We start from the raw sequence: 20,503 nt of genomic DNA, 5'->3' as shown, positions 1-20,503 counted from the left end.
GAAGGCGTGTCCACATACTTTTGTATATATAGTGTACTAAACTACTAATAATTTAAATGAAAATGACAACAAACGCATCATCATCAGTTCATTAGATTTACGCTGCTGTTACATTGTTCCAATAAGGGCGTGGTTCATGGGCGAGTCTACCGTTTCAAGCTCCGCCTTCAGTGATATACCGGGCTCATTCATACCGGACTCATTCATACCGGACACACTACACGAGTGAAACAGACGGACGCTGTGTCTATTTGTGTTGAGGTGTTTTAAATCCCGTTTACAACTGATTTCTGACTGGGACGCTAATAGGAATTTCTTGGTTTACTCGGTGTGTATTCCGGTTAGGAGAAGAAAGAGAGCGAAGGAAACGTCTCTCATCTTGACCTCTGTTCGCGAATGGAAAGCGTCAGGAAATACATGTTCGTCCTCCGCTCCACGGTGGGACCTGGAATCTAAGATCAGAAGAGTTTCTTGCAGGATCATTCATTGTAAATGGATTCCTTCTTTGTAGAGGTAAGTCAAAGTCTCTACGTGTTATATTTTTGGGAAGTTGTTGCGGCTCCAAAACATTGTTTCATTCCAAAGTGATTGTAGGAGACGGGACCGTCTTTTGTTACATCTTTACGAGCAGTGAACACTTTTGTCCAGCAGTTTTTTGGGTGGTATAATTAATTACTTTTTTTTGCGGTCCCTTTCGCCTGCGAAGTGAAATGATCACTGGTTATTTCTCAATGAGTAGATGCAGTTGAGCAACACATGTTTCCAGTAGTTTGTGTATAACAGGCTGCTGCTGTCTTCAGTCAGTCACCAGCATGCTGCTCTGGGACCAGTAACGAGTCAATGTGCAGGGGTACAAGGTAGATGAGGTACACAGGACAGCTCGACCACTAATCAGACCTGATTTCTTATATGCGCAGAATCAGACCGGTGTAGACTTTTACCGAGAAATGACTTACTTACGAGCCCTTTTCCAACAACGCAGAGTTAAAAAGTATGGAAATGTAACGAACAAAAATGTAAAATAGTAACACAATAAATAACAACAGCGAGGCTATATATAATATGAGTACCCGCAACGAGTCAATGTGCAGGGGTACAAGGTAGATGAGGTACACAGGACGCAGCTGGACTGTGTCGATCGGGATGACAAGTTTACAGACACACAGTACACTCTTCTGACTCGTCACACCGCTGCTGTCCCTGTTTAATATCTATCCTGCTGCCTAGTCACTATCTCGACCATATGTACACATCTACCTCAATTACCCGGTATCCCTGCACATCGACTCAGTACTGGTGCCCTGTGTATATAGCCTGGTACCCTGTGTATATAGCATGGTACCCTGTGTATATAGCCTGGTATCCCTGCACATCGACTCAGTACTGGTGCCCTGTGTATATAGCCTGGTACCCTGTGTATATAGCATGGTACCCTGTGTATATAGCCTGGTATCCCTGCACATCGACTCAGTACTGGTGCCCTGTGTATATAGCCTGGTACCCTGTGTATATAGCCTGGTACCCTGTGTATATAGCCTGGTACCCTGTGTATATAGCATGGTACCCTGTGTATATAGCCTGGTATCCCTGCACATCGACTCAGAACTGGTACCCTGTGTATATAGCCTGGTACCCTGTGTATATAGCATGGTACCCTGTGTATATAGCCTGGTATCCCTGCACATCGACTCAGTACTGGTGCCCTGTGTATATAGCATGGTACCCTGTGTATATAGCATGGTACCCTGTGTATATAGCCTGGTACCAGTGTATATAGCCTGGTACCCTGTGTATATAGCCTGGTACCCCGTGTATATAGCCCGGCGCCCCGTGCCCGGTGCCCCGTGCATATAGCCCGGCGCCCCGTGCATATAGCCCGGCGCCCCGTGCATATAGCCCGGCGCCCCGTGTATATAGCCCGGCGCCCCGTGTATATAGCCCGGCGCCCCGTGTATATAGCCTGGTACATTTACATTTAAGTCATTTAGCAGACGCTCTTATCCAGAGCGACTTACAAATTGGTGCTTTCACCTTATGACATCATTTAAGTCATTTAGCAGACGCTCTTATCCAGAGCGACTTACAAATTGGTGCATTCACCTTATGACATCCAGTGGAGCAGCTACTTTACAATAGTGCATCTAAATCTTTTAAGGGGGGGGGGGGGATTACTTTATCCAAAACATTGTTACCCTGTGTATACAGCCAATATATTGTTACTGAACATCGATCCATAAGGGCATTCTATTTTAGGGACCTAGTTACCTGTGACTCAAAGGACTACAGGCATGTCGATAGACGTGTGATAACCCTAGTCCTATAAAACAACCAGATTTAATTCATCTGGAATCCAACAAGTCAAGGGAGTTAAAGAATAGCATTGCACGTAACCTCCCTCACTGTGACTCCATGGAATGCAGAGATGACTAAAAGATCAGGCCTCATTGGCCACTGTCCCATTTTGGTATTACATGTCCTCCTAAAGGAACGTAGATGTAACAGAGACAAATTCGTTTCGTTATGCTCTTTTGGACCCTGATATGCAGCTGTGTGGCCTGGGGAACATACTGCTGTAAGGATGGGTTATCCTCTAAGCTGTGTGACCTAAAGAACATACTGCTGGAAGGCTGGGTTATCCTCTAAGCTGTGTGGCCTGGGGAACATACTGCTGTAAGGATGGGTTATCCTCTAAGCTGTGTGGCCTGGGGAACATACTGCTGGAAGGCTGGGTTATCCTCTAAGCTGTGTGAAGGCCCTAAAGAACATACTGCTGAAAGGCTGGGTTATCCTCTAAGCTGTGTGGCCTGGGGAACATACTGCTGTAAGGCTGGGTTATCCTCTAAGCTGTGTGACCTGGGGAACATACTGCTGTAAGGCTGGGTTATCCTCTAAGCTGTGTGGCCTGGGGAACATACTGCTGGAAGGCTGGGTTATCCTCTAAGCTGTGTGACCTGGGGAACATACTGCTGGAAGCCTGTGTGGCCTGGGAACATACTGGCTGGGTTATCCTCTAAGCTGTGTGGCCTGGGGAACATACTGCTGGAAGGCTGGGTTATCCTCTAAGCTGTGTGACCTGGGGAACATACTGCTGGAAGGCTGGGTTATCCTCTAAGCTGTGTGACCTGGGGAACATACTGCTGGAAGGCTGGGTTATCCTCTAAGCTGTGTGGCCTGGGGAACATACTGCTGGAAGGCTGGGTTATCCTCTAAGCTGTGTGACCTGGGAACATCTGCTGGGATGGCTGTGTGGCCTGGGGAACATCCTGGAAGGCTGGGTTATCCTCTAGCTGTGTGACCTGGGAACATACTGCTGTAAGGAACATACTCTAAGCTGTGTGACCTGGGAACATACTGCTGGAAGGCTGGGTTATCCTCTAAGCTGTGTGACCTGGGGAACATACTGCTGTAAGGCTGGGTTATCCTCTAAGCTGTGTGACCTGGGTACTGCTGTATCCTCTAAGCTGTGTGACCTGGGAACATACTGCTGGAAGGCTGGGTTATCCTCTAAGCTGTGTGGCCTGGGAACATACTGCTGGGCTGGGTTAAGGTGGCCTGGGAACATACTGCTGTAAGGATGGGTTATCCTCTATGTGTGGCTGGGGAACTGGGATGGGTTATCCTCTAAGCTGTGTGACCTGGGAACATACTGCTGTAAGGATAAGGCTGGGTTATCCTCTAAGCTGTGTGACCTGGGGAACATGCTGCTGTAAGGCTGGGTTATCCTCTAAGCTGTGTGGCCTGGGGAACTGCTGGAAGGCTGGGTTATCTGCTGGGAAGGCTGGGTTATCCTCTAAGCTGTGTGGCCTGGGGAACATACTGCTGGAAGGCTGGGTTATCCTGGGTTATCTCAAGCTGTGTGGCCTGGGGAACATAGCTGTGTGAACCTGGGAAGGCTGGGTTATCCTCTACTGTGTGACCTAAAGAACATACTGCTGTAAGGCTGGGTTATCCTCTAAGCTGTGTGGCCTGGGGAACATACTGCTGGAAGGCTGGGTTATCCTCTAAGCTGTGTGACCTGGGGAACATACTGCTGTAAGGCTGGGTTATCCTCTAAGCTGTGTGGCCTGGGGAACATACTGCTGTAAGGATGGGTTATCCTCTAAGCTGTGTGGCCTGGGGAACATACTGCTGGAAGGCTGGGTTATCCTCTAAGCTGTGTGGCCTGGGGAACATAGGCTAGGCTACCTTCCACCCTACTGTCTGCTCTAACAGCTAGGCTGCCTGCCGACCTACTGCCTGCTGTGCTGGAGCATGCTGTGAGTGTGTGTAGGCTACTTAAGGTGAACAGGGGACTCTCACTCTGGGCTGTGTTCACTGTGTTTTTCATCTGATCTGATTGTTCTGTTGTGGGGCTGAGACCGTGTCTTTGTGCCTCTCAGACAACTCTGTTGTCTCTCGCACAGCCAGCAGGAGAAATCAACCATTTTACACCTCGGTTATTGAGCTGAGGGTGAATCCCAGAAATATATTTCTAAATGTAATTTATTCTCTCTATGGGACGGCTGGTATTCACGGGTAAAAGCACACTGGCTCACACTCTTCTCCGGAAGAGGGTTCCTTCTGTCGCTCTCAACATTTTTCCCCTTCAGACGTTCCCATCTTGGGATTCCCAGATTCCCAACCCTGAACCTTAGATTCCAGGTCATAGCCATCGCTCTCCTCTCTCCCCTCTGCTCACCCCCATCCCACAGGCCTGAGGTGGCAAGGCATTAGGTTTCACACCCTCAACCCCTCTACATTCTCTCCTCTCATCATAAAACAACTCCTGCAGACATAGTCCTGCCAGTCCTCTGACTCTGTCTTAGAAGTAGGAACCATGTGCTGGTATGTTGGGTCAGACTCCGCATTCTCTGGTTACTGAGTCACTGAGTGGTAACATTTCTTCTCCCTCGATTGTAACTCTGTCACTTCCTCCCGCATAGCTGAGATGTATTGGCTATAGAGGACATCCTGAAGTCATCGCCTGTTCCTCTGCAGCCAGACTGCTCTGTTCAGAGAGAAAGGCAAAACAATAAAATGAGGTTGCAGGTTCCTGCTTTAGACATGTCATTGGTTCCTGCTTTAGACATGTCATTGGTTCCTGCCCTGACAGTCGGTGCCATTGGCCACACCTACTCTGTTGTTGTCAAGGGTGACCTTATGGCACTTTAAATGTATTCTTGTCTATTTATGTGAGACATTTAGTAAATCAAATCAAAGTTTATTGGTCCTGTGAACAGGATACCGGGTGTAAACGGTGAAATTCTTACTTGAAGGCTGTCCTCCACAGTGCTAGACACATTTATTTATAATAAAAGTAGTACCAAAAAAATGGTCATGTTTGAAAATGTAGCATTGGCTGTACTACACCGGCGTTGGCTCTACTACACCGGCGTTGGCTCTACTACACCGGCGTTGGCTCTACTACACCGGCGTTGGCTCTTCTACACCGGCGTTGGCTCTACTACACCGGCGTTGGCTCTACTACACCGGCGTTGGCTCTACTACACCGGCGTTTGCTCTTCTACACCGGCGTTGGCTCTACTACACCGGCGTTGGCTCTACTACACCGGCGTTGGCTCTTCTACACCGGCGTTGGCTCTACTACACCGGCGTTGGCTCCACTACACCGGCGTTGGCTCTACTACACCGGCGTTGGCTCCTCTACACCGGCGTTGGCTCCTCTACACCGGCGTTGGCTCTTCTACACCGTCGTTGGCTCTACTACACCGGCGTTGGCTCCTCTACACCGGCGTTGGCTCCTCTACACCGGCGTTGGGGCGTTGGCTCTACTACACCGGCGTTGGCTCTACTACACCGGCGTTGGCTCTACTACACCGGCGTTGGCTCCTCTACACCGGCGTTGGCTCCACTACACCGGCGTTGGCTCCACTACACCGGCGTTGGCTCCACTACACCGGCGTTGGCTCCACTACACCGGCGTTGGCTCCTCTACACCGGCGTTGGCTCGTCTACACCGGCGTTGGCTCCACTACACCGGCGTTGGCTCCTCTACACCGGCGTTGGCTCCTCTACACCGGCGTTGGCTCCTCTACACCGGCGTTGGCACCTCTACACCGGCGTTGGCTCCTCTACACCGGCGTTGGCTCCACTACACCGGCGTTGGCTCCACTACTCCGGCGTTGGCTCCACTACTCCGGCGTTGGCTCCTCTACACCGGCGTTGGCTCGTCTACACCGGCGTTGGCTCCTCTACACCGGCGTTGGCTCCACTACATCGGCGTTGGCTCCACTACACCGGCGTTGGCTCCACTACACCGGCGTTGGCTCCACTACACCGGCGTTGGCTCCACTACACCGGCGTTGGCTCTACTACACCGGCGTTGGCTCTACTACACCGGCGTTGGCTCTTCTACACCGGCGTTGGCTCCACTACACCGGCGTTGGCTCCTCTACACCGGCGTTGGCTCCTCTACACCGGCGTTGGCTCCTCTACACCGGCGTTGGCACCTCTACACCGGCGTTGGCTCCTCTACACCGGCGTTGGCTCCACTACACCGGCGTTGGCTCCACTACTCCGGCGTTGGCTCCACTACTCCGGCGTTGGCTCCTCTACACCGGCGTTGGCTCGTCTACACCGGCGTTGGCTCCTCTACACCGGCGTTGGCTCCACTACATCGGCGTTGGCTCCACTACACCGGCGTTGGCTCCACTACACCGGCGTTGGCTCCACTACACCGGCGTTGGCTCCACTACACCGGCGTTGGCTCTACTACACCGGCGTTGGCTCTACTACACCGGCGTTGGCTCTACTACACCGGCGTTGGCTCTACTACACCGGCGTTGTCTTTGGACGTTGTAGCATATCCTTATCAGCAAGATGGCGCCGATACACACGGCCGCTCTTTTTGCCAGCACAATACCACCCTGCGTACCACTGCTGGCTTGCTTCTGGCTCTACTACACCGGCGTTGGCTCCACTACACCGGCGTTGGCTCTACTACACCGGCGTTGGCTCTACTACACCGGCGTTGGCTCCTCTACACCGGCGTTGGCTCCTCTACACCGGCGTTGGCTCTACTACACCGGCGTTGGCTCTACTACACCGGCGTTGGCTCCTCTACACCGGCGTTGGCTCTACTACACCGGCGTTGGCTCTACTACACCGGCGTTGGCTCCTCTACACCGGCGTTGGCTCCTCTACACCGGCGTTGGCTCCTCTACACCGGCGTTGGCTCTACTACACCGGCGTTGGCTCTACTACACCGGCGTTGGCTCCACTACACCGGTGTTGGCTCCACTACACCGGCGTTGGCTCCTCTACACCGGCGTTGGCTCCACTACACCGGCGTTGGCTCCACTACACCGGCGTTGGCTCCACTACACCGGCGTTGGCTCCACTACACCGGCGTTGGCTCCTCTACACCGGCGTTGGCTCCTCTACACCGGCGTTGGCTCCTCTACACCGGCGTTGGCTCTGGACGTTGTAGCATATCCTTCTCATCAGCAAGATGGCGCCGATACACACGGCCGCTCTTTTTGCCAGCACAATACCACCCTGCGTACCACTGCTGGCTTGCTTCTGAAGCTAAGCAGGGTTGGTCCTGGTCAGTCCCTGGATGGGAGACCAGGGACTGACCATTGGCCCTCCAAGTGGTGTTGGAGGGCCAATAGGAGGCACTCTTTCCTCTGGTCTAAAAATATATCCCAATGCCCCAGGGCAGTGATTGGGGACATTGCCCTGTGTAGGGTGCCGTCTTTCGGATGGGACGTTAAACGGGTGTCCTGACTCTCTGAGGTCATTAAAGATCCCATGGCACTTATTGTAAGAGTAGGGGTGTTAACCCCGGTGTCCTGGCTAAATTCCCAATCTGGCCCTCAAACCATCACGGTCACCTAATAATCCCCAGTTTACAATTGGCTCATTCATCCCCCTCTCCCCTGTAACTATTCCCCAGGTCGTTGCTGCAAATGAGAACGTGTTCTCAGTCAATTTACCTGGTAAAATAATGGATAAATAAAATAAAAAATAAAAGTTTCTGGCTCCTAAGCATCTTTGCAGTTTGTATATATTTTTGTTTTGTTATTTCTCACACTATTATCCCAGAATTATTGAAGATGGTGCCGAAGAACAAGGCTGACGTTTTATATTATCCAAACCAATTGTTCTATTTTTGTAAAAAAAATAAGCTTTTTTGTGTAACTTATTTTTGAACTTATTGTGTATATAATGTTGCTGTTGCCATCTTTTATGACCGAAAATTACTTCTGGACATCAGAAAAGCGATTACTCAGACTGGAAGAAATGTTTTCCTTTAACGAGTCCGACTAGAAGGATATCTTGCTTTCACTGGAACCCAGACCCAGAGCCTTTTGAAGAAAAGACGCCTGGAAAAAGGCCGCAGCAGGGCCTTCTGAGAATCCGGAGACGAGCGCTTAAACTCACATTGCACTTTACCAATAACAATGGAAGGCAAACATTGGAAAATAAAATTGATGACCTATGATTTAAGATTATCCTACCAAAGGACATTAAACTGTAACATCTTATGTTTCACCGAGATGTGGCTGAATGAAGATACAGACAATATAGAACTAGCGGGATTTTACACCGGCAGAACAGAGACGCTACCTCTGGTAAGATGAGGGATGGGGTTGTCTTTTTGTCAGAAACAGCTGGTGCGCAATGTCTTTATATTAAAGAATTCTCGAGGTATTGCTCGCCTGCGGTAGAGTACTGTATGACAAGCTGTAGACCACAACATCTACCAAGAGAGTCTGTATTATTCGTAGCCTTCTATTTACCACAAAGTGAAGCATTAAGACCACTCTCAACCAACTCTATAAGGTCATAAGCAAAGAAGAAAATGCTCACCCAGAAGCGGTGCTCCTAGTGTACGGGGACTTTAATGCAGGCAAACTTAAATCAGTTTTACCATTTTTTTTTTACCAGCATGTCACGTGCAACCAGGGGGAAAAAAACTCTAGACCACCTTTACTCCACACACAGAGATGCGTACAAAGCTCTCCCCCGCCCTCCATTTGGCAAATCTGACCATAATTCTATCCTCCTGATTCCTGCTTACAAGCAAAACCTAAAGCAGTTTGTACCAGTGACTCTCTCAATACGACGCGGATGCTACACAACAGAACTGTACAGACTGGAACATGTTCCGGGATTCATCCAATGGCATTGAGTAATACACCACCTCATCAATAAGTGCATCGATGACGTCGTCCCCACAGTGACTATATGTACATACCCCAACCAGGAGCCAACAGGCAACATCCGCATCGAGCTAAAAGCTAGAGCCACCGCTTTCAAGGAGAGGGAGACTAATCCGGACGTTTATAAGAAATCCTGCTATGCCCTCAGACGACCCATCAAATGAGCAAAGTATCAATACAGGATTCAGTTGGATCCTGCTATGCCCTCAGACGACCCATCAAATGAGCAAAGTATCAATACAGGATTCAGTTGGATTCAGATGCTTGTCGGATGTGGCTTGAGAACTATTACAGACTACAAAGGGAAACCCAGACGCAAGCTGCCCAGTGACGCGACCAGACGAGCTGAATGCTTTTTTATGCTCGCTTCGAGGCAAGCAACACTGAAGCGTGCACGAGAGCACCAGCTGTTCTGGATGACTGTGATAACCTCCTCAGTAGCCGATGTGAACAGGTCAACATTCACAAAGCCGCTGGGCCAGATGGATTACCAGGACGTGTACTCAAAGCACGCACGGACCAACTGTCAAGTGTCTTCACTGACATTTTCTCCCTGACCTAGTCTGTAATATCTACATGTTTAAAGCAGACCACCATAGTCCCTGTGCCCAAGGATGCAAAGGTAACCTGCCTAAATCATTACCGCTCCGTGGCACTCACGTCGGTAGCCATGAAGTGATTTGAAAGGCTGGTCATGACTCACATCAACAGCATCCTCCCGGACACCCTAGACCCACTCCATTTCGCATACCGCCCCAACAGATCCACAGATGATGCAATCTCTATTGCACTACACACTGCCCTTTCACACCTGGACAAAAGGAACACCTTTGTGAAAATGCAGTTCATTGACTACAGCTCAGCCTTCAAAACCATAGTGGCCACGAAGCTCATCAATAAGCTAAGAACTCTGGGACGAAACAACTCCCTCTGCAACTGGATCCTGGACTTACTTACGGGCCACCCCAGGTGGTAAGAGTAGGCAACAACATGTCTGCCATGCTGATCCCTAACACAGGGGCCCCTCAGGGGTGTGTACTTAGTCCCCTCCTGTATTCCCTGTTCACCCACGACTGCGTGACCAAACATGACTCCAACACCACCATTCATTTTTCTGACGACACAACAGTGGTAGGCCTGATCACCGACATACGATAAGAATGTCTATTGGGAGGAGGTCAGAGACAACCTCTGTGAGCAAGACAAAGGAGCTGATCATGGACTACAGGAAAAGGCGGGCTGAGCAGGCCCAAATTTCACATCGATGGGGCTGTAGTGGAGCGGGTCGAGAGTCCACATCACCAACGAACTATCATGGTCCGAACATACCAAGACAGTCGTGAAGAGGGCACGACAATCTTTTCCCCCGCAGGAGACTGAAAAGATTTGGCATGTATCCCCAGATCCTCAAAAGGTTCTACAGCTGCACCATCGAGAGCATCCTGACCGGTTGCATCACCGCCTGGTATGGCAACTACTCGGCCTCCGACTGCAAGGCTTTACAGAGGGTTGTGAGAACAGCCCAATACATCACTGGTGCCAAGCTTCCTGCCATCCAGGACCTATATAATAGGTGGTGTCAGAGGAAAGCCCATAAAATTGTCTGACTCCAGTCACCCAAAGCCATAGACTGACACCTGGTGTGGTTGATAGGTGATTTGTGACTCAACTGTACAAGGTATTTCATTAAGTTGCCATTCGTCAGTCTGTTCTCTGGGCCATATGGTTGATTGATCATAACGGCGGTGTTGTCTCTAGCTCCATGTTTCTATAGTAACCTCTTGTAACCATCTAGACAATGGGACAGAGTATTTTCAGGTGCCCCCCCCCCCCAGCCTTCCTCTCCTCCTCCTCAGTTACTCTGCAGTCCGCTGACCTTGCCCCCTCCCCTCTAGTCTACTCACTGCCTGGTTCTGTCCCCTGGGCCTTGGTGTTGCTGCATTAACACAACAGTGGAATAGGTGGTGCTGCTGCCTAACTGCTTTGTCTCTCTAATGGCCTGCTAATCATTACACCAAAAAGCACAAAGGGAAAAAGGCCACTGGACAATATAATGTGGAAGCAATGAACAAATGTATTTTTAAATTTCCCTTCAGTTTGTGTATTCTCTGATCCATATTGACTCCTTATGGATGGATTTCTTCAATGTGCTCTTTACTCTGGTGATGTAAATGACAAGACCAGGTGTTATTTGAAGTAATATCCAAATGCCTTAATTAAAACGTGTTGCCTACACAGCCACACTACCTAGTTCCCGTGTCTGTCCTGCAGCACGTGGAGGTGCATGTTTTTAGTATTTCCTGAGGATTGATGTCAGAGGCCGAGGCATAACATTGTTTAGGGTTGAGCTCTAGGGTTTCATCTTCACAGAACACAGGCTTTACAGATCTGTTCATTTTCATGCCCTGTTGGACAAACGACCCTGCTCTCCTGTTGGACAAACGACTCTGCTCTCCTGTTGGACAAACGACTCTGCTCTCCTGTTGGACAAACGACTCTGCTCTCCTGTTGGACAAACGACCCTGCTCTCCTGTTGGACAAACAACTCTGCTCTCCTGTTGGACAAACAACTCTGCTCTCCTGTTGGACAAACAACTCTGCTCTCCTGTTGGACAAACGACTCTGCTCTCCTGTTGGACAAACGACTCTGCTCTCCTGTTGGACAAACGACTCTGCTCTCCTGTTGGACAAACGACTCTGCTCTCCTGTTGGACAAACGACTCTGCTCTCCTGTTGGACAAACGACTCACTCCAGTCTACTGGCTTGCTTCATACCTATTAGCTAGACCTGGTCAGTGGTTTGCAAAATGGGCTGGGGAGAGGACTGGAAACATTACGTTATAGCCTTATTCTAAAATAGATTAAAGAAAATATCTCGTCAATCTACACACACTACCCCATAATGACAAAGCAAAAACTGGTTGTTAGAAATTTTAGCAAATTTATTAAAAAATAAATATTTATATAAGTGTTCAGACCCTTTGCTAGGAGACTAAATTGAGCTCTAGTCCTCTAGTCCTCAACATTCTTGAGATGTTTCTCCAACTTCACTCCCCAGTCAGCTAGTGGTTCTTGTTACTGCAGACCTGGCTCCTCTTCCTCACTCCCCAGTCAGCTAGTGGTTCTTGTTACTGCAGACCTGGCTCCTCTTCCTCATTCCCCAGTCAGCTGTTACTGCAGACCTGGCTCCTCTTCCTCACTCCCCAGTCAGCTAGTGGTTCTTGTTACTGCAGACCTGGCTCCTCTTCCTCATTCCCCAGTCAGCTGTTACTGCAGACCTGGCTCCTCTTCCTCACTCCCCAGTCAGCTAGTGGTTCTTGTTACTGCAGACCTGGCTCCTCTTCCTCACTCCCCAGTCAGCTAGTGGTTCCTGTTATTGCAGACCTGGCTCCTCTTCCTCACTCCCCAGTCAGCTGTTACTGCAGACCTGGCTCCTCTTCCTCACTCCCCAGTCAGCTAGTGGTTCCTGTTACTGCAGACCCGGCTCCTCTTCCTCACTCCCCAGTCAGCTAGTGGTTCCTGTTACTGCAGACCTGGCTCCTCTTCCTCACTCCCCAGTCAGCTGTTACTGCAGACCTGGCTCCTCTTCCTCACTCCCCAGTCAGCTAGTGGTTCCTGTTACTGCAGACCTGGCTCCTCTTCCTCACTCCCCAGTCAGCTAGTGGTTCCTGTTACTGCAGACCTGGCTCCTCTTCCTCACTCCCCAGTCAGCTGTTACTGCAGACCTGGCTCCTCTTCCTCACTCCCCAGTCAGCTGTTACTGCAGACCTGGCTCCTCTTCCTCACTCCCCAGTCAGCTAGTGGTTCCTGTTACTGCAGACCTGGCTCCTCTTCCTCACTCCCCAGTCAGCTAGTGGTTCTTGTTACTGCAGACCTGGCTCCTCTTCCTCACTCCCCAGTCAGCTGTTACTGCAGACCTGGCTCCTCTTCCTCACTCCCCAGTCAGCTAGTGGTTCCTGTTACTGCAGACCTGGCTCCTCTTCCTCACTCCCCAGTCAGCTGTTACTGCAGACCTGGCTCCTCTTCCTCATTCCCCAGTCAGCTGTTACTGCAGACCTGGCTCCTCTTCCTCATTCCCCAGTCAGCTGTTACTGCAGACCTGGCTCCTCTTCCTCATTCCCCAGTCAGCTGTTACTGCAGACCTGGCTCCTCTTCCTCACTCCCCAGTCAGCTAGTGGTTCCTGTTACTGCAGACCTGGCTCCTCTTCCTCACTCCCCAGTCAGCTAGTGGTTCCTGTTACTGCAGACCTGGCTCCTCTTCCTCACTCCCCAGTCAGCTAGTGGTTCCTGTTACTGCAGACCTGGCTCCTCTTCCTCACTCCCCAGTCAGCTAGTGGTTCCTGTTACTGCAGACCTGGCTCCTCTTCCTCACTCCCCAGTCAGCTAGTGGTTCCTGTTACTGCAGACCTGGCTCCTCTTCCTCACTCCCCAGTCAGCTGTTACTGCAGACCTGGCTCCTCTTCCTCACTCCCCAGTCAGCTAGTGGTTCCTGTTACTGCAGACCTGGCTCCTCTTCCTCATTCCCCAGTCAGCTGTTACTGCAGACCTGGCTCCTCTTCCTCATTCCCCAGTCAGCTAGTGGTTCCTGTTACTGCAGACCTGGCTCCTCTTCCTCACTCCCCAGTCAGCTAGTGGTTCCTGTTACTGCAGACCCGGCTCCTCTTCCTCATTCCCCTTTCAGCTAGTGGTTCCTGTTACTGCAGACCTGGCTCCTCTTCCTCACTCCCCAGTCAGCTGTTACTGCAGACCTGGCTCCTCTTCCTCACTCCCCAGTCAGCTAGTGGTTCCTGTTACTGCAGACCTGGCTCCTCTTCCTCACTCCCCAGTCAGCTGTTACTGCAGACCTGGCTCCTCTTCCTCATTCCCCAGTCAGCTGTTACTGCAGACCTGGCTCCTCTTCCTCACTCCCCAGTCAGCTAGTGGTTCCTGTTACTGCAGACCCGGCTCCTCTTCCTCACTCCCCAGTCAGCTAGTGGTTCCTGTTACTGTAGACCTGGCTCCTCTTCCTCACTCCCCAGTCAGCTAGTGGTTCCTGTTACTGCAGACCTGGCTCCTCTTCCTCACTCCCCAGTCAGCTAGTGGTTCCTGTTACTGCAGACCCGGCTCCTCTTCCTCACTCCCCAGTAAGCTAGTGGTTCTTGTTACTGCAGACCCGGCTCCTCTTCCTCACTCCCCAGTCAGCTAGTGGTTCTTGTTACTGCAGACCCGGCTCCTCTTCCTCATTCCCCAGCCAGCTAGTGGTTATTGTTACTGCAGACCTGGCTCCTCTTCCTCACTCCCCAGTAACATGTTAGGTTCTTGATAAAGAGTAAAACTCATGGATTCTTATTAAAGCTCAAACCAAATACAGCTGCATAAGACAAGGAACATATTAACTCTTTGTCCTGTTTATTTTTTTATTTGACCATTTTTATTTACTAGGCAAGTCAATGAAGAACATTCTTATTTTCAATGACAGCCTAGGAACAGTGGGTTAACTGCCTGTTCAGGGCAGAACGACAGATTTGTACCTTGTCAGCTCGGGGGTTTGAACTTGCATCCTTCCGGTTACTAGTCCAACGCTCTAACCACTAGGCTACCCTGCCGTGCCTCTCCTTACACCTCTGAAGATTACTGATCTGTTCTTCCTCACTTCATCTAACCTGACCTCTGCCCCAAAGTGCTCACTCCTCCCCAACTCATGGCTGTCATGGTGCCTGGTACCAGACTGTGTCTCTTCTCCTCACAGAGGATCCCTGATGTCTAACAATAACATATCCTGACAGAATGTAAACGTTATACATTCCCCTCTCTCCCTCAGTGACATGAATAAGTATATTTCTGGTGTAAAAGTCAGAACCCATCACATGGGTGGGCGGTCGTTGACTCCAGTCTGGAGCAGACCACCCAGACCACCCATCTGTTTTTTTAACAGACAGGAAAACAGGAAATTGTGGCTCTGTGCTGCAATGCTTCATGGGTTGGTGGGTAGTTTTGATAATCAGTGGACACTATGGTACTGCAGCCCTCAGTAGAACACAGTGGACACTATGTTACTGTAGCCCTCCCTCAGTAGAACACAGTGGACACTATGTTACTGCAGCCCTCCCTCAGTAGAACACAGTGGGCACTATGGTACTGCAGCCCTCCCTCAGTAGAACACAGTGGACACTGTTACTGCAGCCCTCCCTCAGTAGAACACAGTGGACACTATGTTACTGCAGCCCGCTCTCAGTAGAACACAGTGGACACTATGGTACTGCAGCCCTCCCTCAGTAGAACACAGTGGACATTATGGTACTGCAGCCCTCCCTCAGTAGAACACAGTGGACACTATGGTGCTGCAGCCCTCCGTAGAACACAGTGGACACTATGTTACTACAGCCCTCCCTCAGTAGAACACAGTGGGCACTATGGTACTGCAGCCCTCCCTCAGTAGAACACAGTGGACACTGTTACTACAGCCCTCCCTCAGTAGAACACAGTGGACACGATGTTACTGCACCCCTCCCTCAGTAGAACACAGTGGACACTATGGTACTGCAGCCCTCCCTCAGTAGAACACAGTGGACACTATGGTACTGCAGCCCTCCCTCAGTAGAACACAGTGGACACTATGGTACTGCAGCCCTCCCTCAGTAGAACACAGTGGACACTATGACGCTGCCACCCTCCCTCAGTAGAACACAGTGGACACTATGACGCTGCCACCCTCCCTCAGTAGAACACAGTGGACACTATGTTACTGCAGCCCTCCCTCAGTGTCCACTGTGTTCTACTATGTTACTGCACCCCTCCCTCAGTAGAACACAGTGGACACTATGGTACTGCACCCCTCCATCAGTAGAACACAGTGGACACTATGTTACTGCAGCCCTCCCTCAGTAGAACACAGTGGACACTATGGTACTGCAGCCCTCCCTCAGTAGAACACAGTGGACACTATGGTACTGCAGCCCTCAGTAGAACACAGTGGACACTATGGTACTGCACCCCTCCCTCAGTAGAACACAGTGGACACTATGTTACTGCAGCCCTCCCTCAGTAGAACACAGTGGACACTATGTTACTGCAGCCCTCCCTCAGTAAAACACAGTGGACACTGTTACTGCAGCCCTCAGTAGAACACAGTGGACACTGTTACTGCAGCCCTCCCTCAGTAGAACACAGTGGACACTATGTTACTGCAGCCCTCCCTCAGTAAAACACAGTGGACACTGTTACTGCAGCCCTCAGTAGAACACAGTGGACACTGTTACTGCAGCCCTCCCTCAGTAGAACACAGTGGACACTATGGTACTGCAGCCCTCAGTAGAACACAGTGGACACTGTTACTGCAACCCTCAGTAGAACACAGTGGACACTGTTACTGCAGCCCTCAGTAGAACACAGTGGACACTATGTTACTGCACCCCTCCCTCAGTAGAACACAGTGGACACTATGGTACTGCAGCCCTCCCTCAGTAGAACACAGTGGACACTATGGTGCTGCAGCCCTCCCTCAGTAGAACACAGTGGACACTATGTTACTGCAGCCCTCCCTCAGTAGAACACAGTGGACACTATGGTACTGCAGCCGTCAGTAGAACACAGTAGACACTATGTTACTGCAGCCCTCCCTCAGTAGAACACAGTGGACACTATGGTGCTGCAGCCCTCAGTAGAACACAGTGGACACTATGACGCTGCCACCCTCCCTCAGTAGAACACAGTGGACACTATGACGCTGCCACCCTCCCTCAGTAGAACACAGTGGACACTATGTTACTGCAGCCCTCCCTCAGTGTCCACTGTGTTCTACTATGTTACTGCACCTCTCCCTCAGTAGAACACAGTGGACACTATGTTACTGCAGCCCTCCCTCAGTAGAACACAGTGGACACTATGGTACTGCACCCCTCCATCAGTAGAACACAGTGGACACTATGTTACTGCAGCCCTCCCTCAGTAGAACACAGTGGACACTATGGTACTGCAGCCCTCCCTCAGTAGAACACAGTGGACACTATGGTACTGCAGCCCTCCCTCAGTAGAACACAGTGGACACTATGTTACTGCACCCCTCCCTCAGTAGAACACAGTGGACACTATGTTACTGCAGCCCTCCCTCAGTAGAACACAGTGGACACTAGGTTACTGCAGCCCTCAGTAGAACACAGTGGACACTATGTTACTGCAGCCCTCCCTCAGTAGAACACAGTGGAAACTATGTTACTGCAGCCCTCCCTCAGTAGAACAAAGTGGACACTATGGTACTGCAGCCCTCCCTCAGTAGAACACAGTGGACACTATGACGCTGCCACCCTCCCTCAGTAGAACACAGTGGACACTGACGCTGCCACCCTCCCTCAGTAGAACACAGTGGACACTATGACGCTGCCACCCTCCCTCAGTAGAACACAGTGGACACTATGGTGCTGCAGCCCTCCCTCAGTAGAACACAGTGGACACTATGTTACTGCAGCCCTCCCTCAGTGTCCACTGTGTTCTACTATGTTACTGCAGCCCTCCCTCAGTAGAACACAGTGGACACTATGTTACTGCAGCCCTCCCTCAGTAGAACACAGTGGACACTATGGTACTGCAGCCCTCAGTAGAACACAGTGGACACTATGGTACTGCAGCCCTCCCTCAGTAGAACACAGTGGACACTATGGTACTGCAGCCCTCCCTCAGTAGAGCACAGTGGACACTATGGTACTGCAGCCCTCCCTCAGTAGAGCACAGTGGACACTGTTACTGCAGCCCTCAGTAGAACACAGTGGACACTGTTACTGCAGCCCTCCCTCAGTAGAACACAGTGGACACTATGTTACTGCACCCCTCCCTCAGTGTCCACTGTGTTCTACTATGTTACTGCACCCCTCCCTCAGTAGAACACAGTGGACACTATGTTACTGCAGCCCTCAGTAGAACACAGTGGACACTATGTTAGTGCAGCCCTCCCTCAGTAGAACACAGTGGACACTATGGTGCTGCATCCCTCCCTCAGTAGAACACAGTGGACACTATGGTGCTGCAGCCCTCCCTCAGTAGAACACAGTGGACACTATGGTGCTGCAGCCCTCCCTCAGTGTCCACTGTGTTCTACTATGTTACTGCACCCCTCCCTCAGTAGAACACAGTGGACACTATGTTACTGCACCCCTCCCTCAGTAGAACACAGTGGACACTATGTTACTGCAGCCCTCAGTAGAACACAGTGGACACTATGTTAGTGCAGCCCTCCCTCAGTAGAACACAGTGGACACTATGGTGCTGCATCCCTCCCTCAGTAGAACACAGTGGACACTATGGTGCTGCAGCCCTCCCTCAGTAGAACACAGTGGACACTGTTACTGCAGCCCTCAGTAGAACACAGTGGACACTATGTTACTGCAGCCCTCAGTAGAACACAGTGGACACTATGGTACTGCAGCCCTCAGTAGAACACAGTGGACACTATGACGCTGCAGCCCTCAGTAGAACACAGTGGACACTATGGTACTGCAGCCCTCAGTAGAACACAGTGGACACTATGTTACTGCAGCCCTCAGTAGAACACAGTGGACACTATGACACTGCAGCCCTGTGCTCTGAGCCTGCCAGCCCGGTATGGCTAATGACTAAGCTGTGCTATGTGGCAGGATTGTGAGACTAAGTGTCAAGGACCTCTCCAACTGGTCAGAACCTGAGTCAGGGACTGACTGGTGGCAGTCTGTTGTATTCAAATGTCACTTATACTGTTGAAGACCGTCTATCTTTCTAGCTTATGTTTTCTCTCTGAAATGTTGGTGTCTATTCTGTAGAACCAGGATTGGGAAATAATGAATGTTTGTCTTATGGCATGTGTATGGGGTGCCATGCCCCTGCTGAAGTGGCCCTTGACATTGACACATTCTAGTAGTTGTTGACATTCAGGGGCATCAGATTCTAGTAATGTCCTCTGTGCTCCCAGAGGCTGATGTTCCGTTGTGTTTCAGGGGGCCCGTGTCTGGCTGCGGGACAAAGAGCTGCTCCTCCCTACTACTGTCAGCTCCTGTTCCCACGACGACGGATACCTGGTCCTTACAACCGACTACGGAAAGGTAAGGAGGACAAACTACGTACTGGGACACACCAAACTATCTTCACTAACCAAGATGGTCTTCATCAGGCTAATTACTCTGTGTTGTAGGGCCTATGTTGACTGTAACATCTCAGCAACAGGTGTAGTAAGTCCACCTTGCAGATTAGGTTTCTAGCTGTAGTCTAACATCTCAGCAACAGGTGTAGTAAATCCACCTAGCAGATTAGGTTTCTAGCTGTAGTCTAACATCTCAGCAACAGGTGTAGTAAATCCACCTAGCAGATTAGGTTTCTAGCTGTAGTCTAACATCTCAGCAACAGGTGTAGTAAATCCACCTAGCAGATTAGGTTTCTAGCTGTAGTCTAACATCTCAGCAACAGGTGTAGTAAATCCACCTAGCAGATTAGGTTTCTAGCTGTAGTCTAACATCTCAGCAACAGGTGTAGTAAATCCACCTAGCAGATTAGGTTTCTAGCTGTAGTCTAACATCTCAGCAACAGGTGTAGTAAGTCCACCTAGCAGATTAGGTTAGTTTACCAACATGTGTTATTTATCTTTGTGTAGCATGAAAAGGTGAAATAAATACAATTGTTGTACATGTCTAGTAGTTATGTCCAGATTTTGAAGACCCTGGATTAGAGGTCGACCTCTACCCTGGATCGCCTACAGACACTTGTGGGGCCACAATATAGTTTTTTCAGCATGTTCAGGATTTCTTTAAAAAGGCAAGTCAGTATACAGATTGAAATAGATAAATAGTGGTGTGTTTACATTAACTCACTCAGCCAGGAGTACAGGTGGTGATTATTGTTTCATCCAGGAGAGAGGTTTCATCTGAGCAGGGGTCCGTGTACAGCCTTAAGTATGGATCTTAGGACCATGGATATTAGTGTTCTGTGGGTGTCACTGAGTAGGCTGATCACCTAAGGCCCGTAGGTAAGGCTGCTCAGTGCATATAAGTACGGTGCATTCGGACTCCTTGGCTTTTCCCACATTTTGTTACATTACAACCTAATTCTGAAATGGATTGATTTAGATTTTTCCCTCATCAATCTACACACAATACCCCATGATGACATCACAATACCCCATGATGACATCACAATACCCCATGATGACATCACAATACCTCATGATGACATCACAATAACCCATGATGACATCACAATACCCCAGAATGACAAAGTCAAAACAGGTTTTTAGATAATTTTTTTTCTTCTAAAAAATAAATAAATAAACACCATATTTACATAAGTATTCAGACTTTATGAGACTCTAAATTGAGCTCAGGTGCTTCCTTTTTCCATTG

General features: G+C 50.1%; 1 protein-coding gene across 1 annotated transcript in view; it reads left to right on the top strand.

The window, feature by feature from the left end:
• Positions 1–223: 223 nt before the first annotated feature.
• Positions 224–20,503, top strand: part of myo10l3 (myosin X, like 3) — a 250,853-nt gene continuing 230,573 nt past the window's right edge. Inside the window, exons 1-2 of the mRNA XM_065019717.1 lie at positions 224–513; positions 19,109–19,213. Of these exons, the coding sequence (XP_064875789.1) occupies positions 493–513; positions 19,109–19,213 (126 nt within the window). The 5' untranslated portion in view covers positions 224–492. The remainder of the gene's footprint in view (positions 514–19,108; positions 19,214–20,503) is intronic.

Source organism: Oncorhynchus nerka, linkage group LG1 (genome assembly GCF_034236695.1).
Source record: "Oncorhynchus nerka isolate Pitt River linkage group LG1, Oner_Uvic_2.0, whole genome shotgun sequence".
NCBI lineage: Eukaryota > Metazoa > Chordata > Actinopteri > Salmoniformes > Salmonidae > Oncorhynchus > Oncorhynchus nerka.
This window is presented reverse-complemented; position numbering and strand designations above follow the sequence as displayed.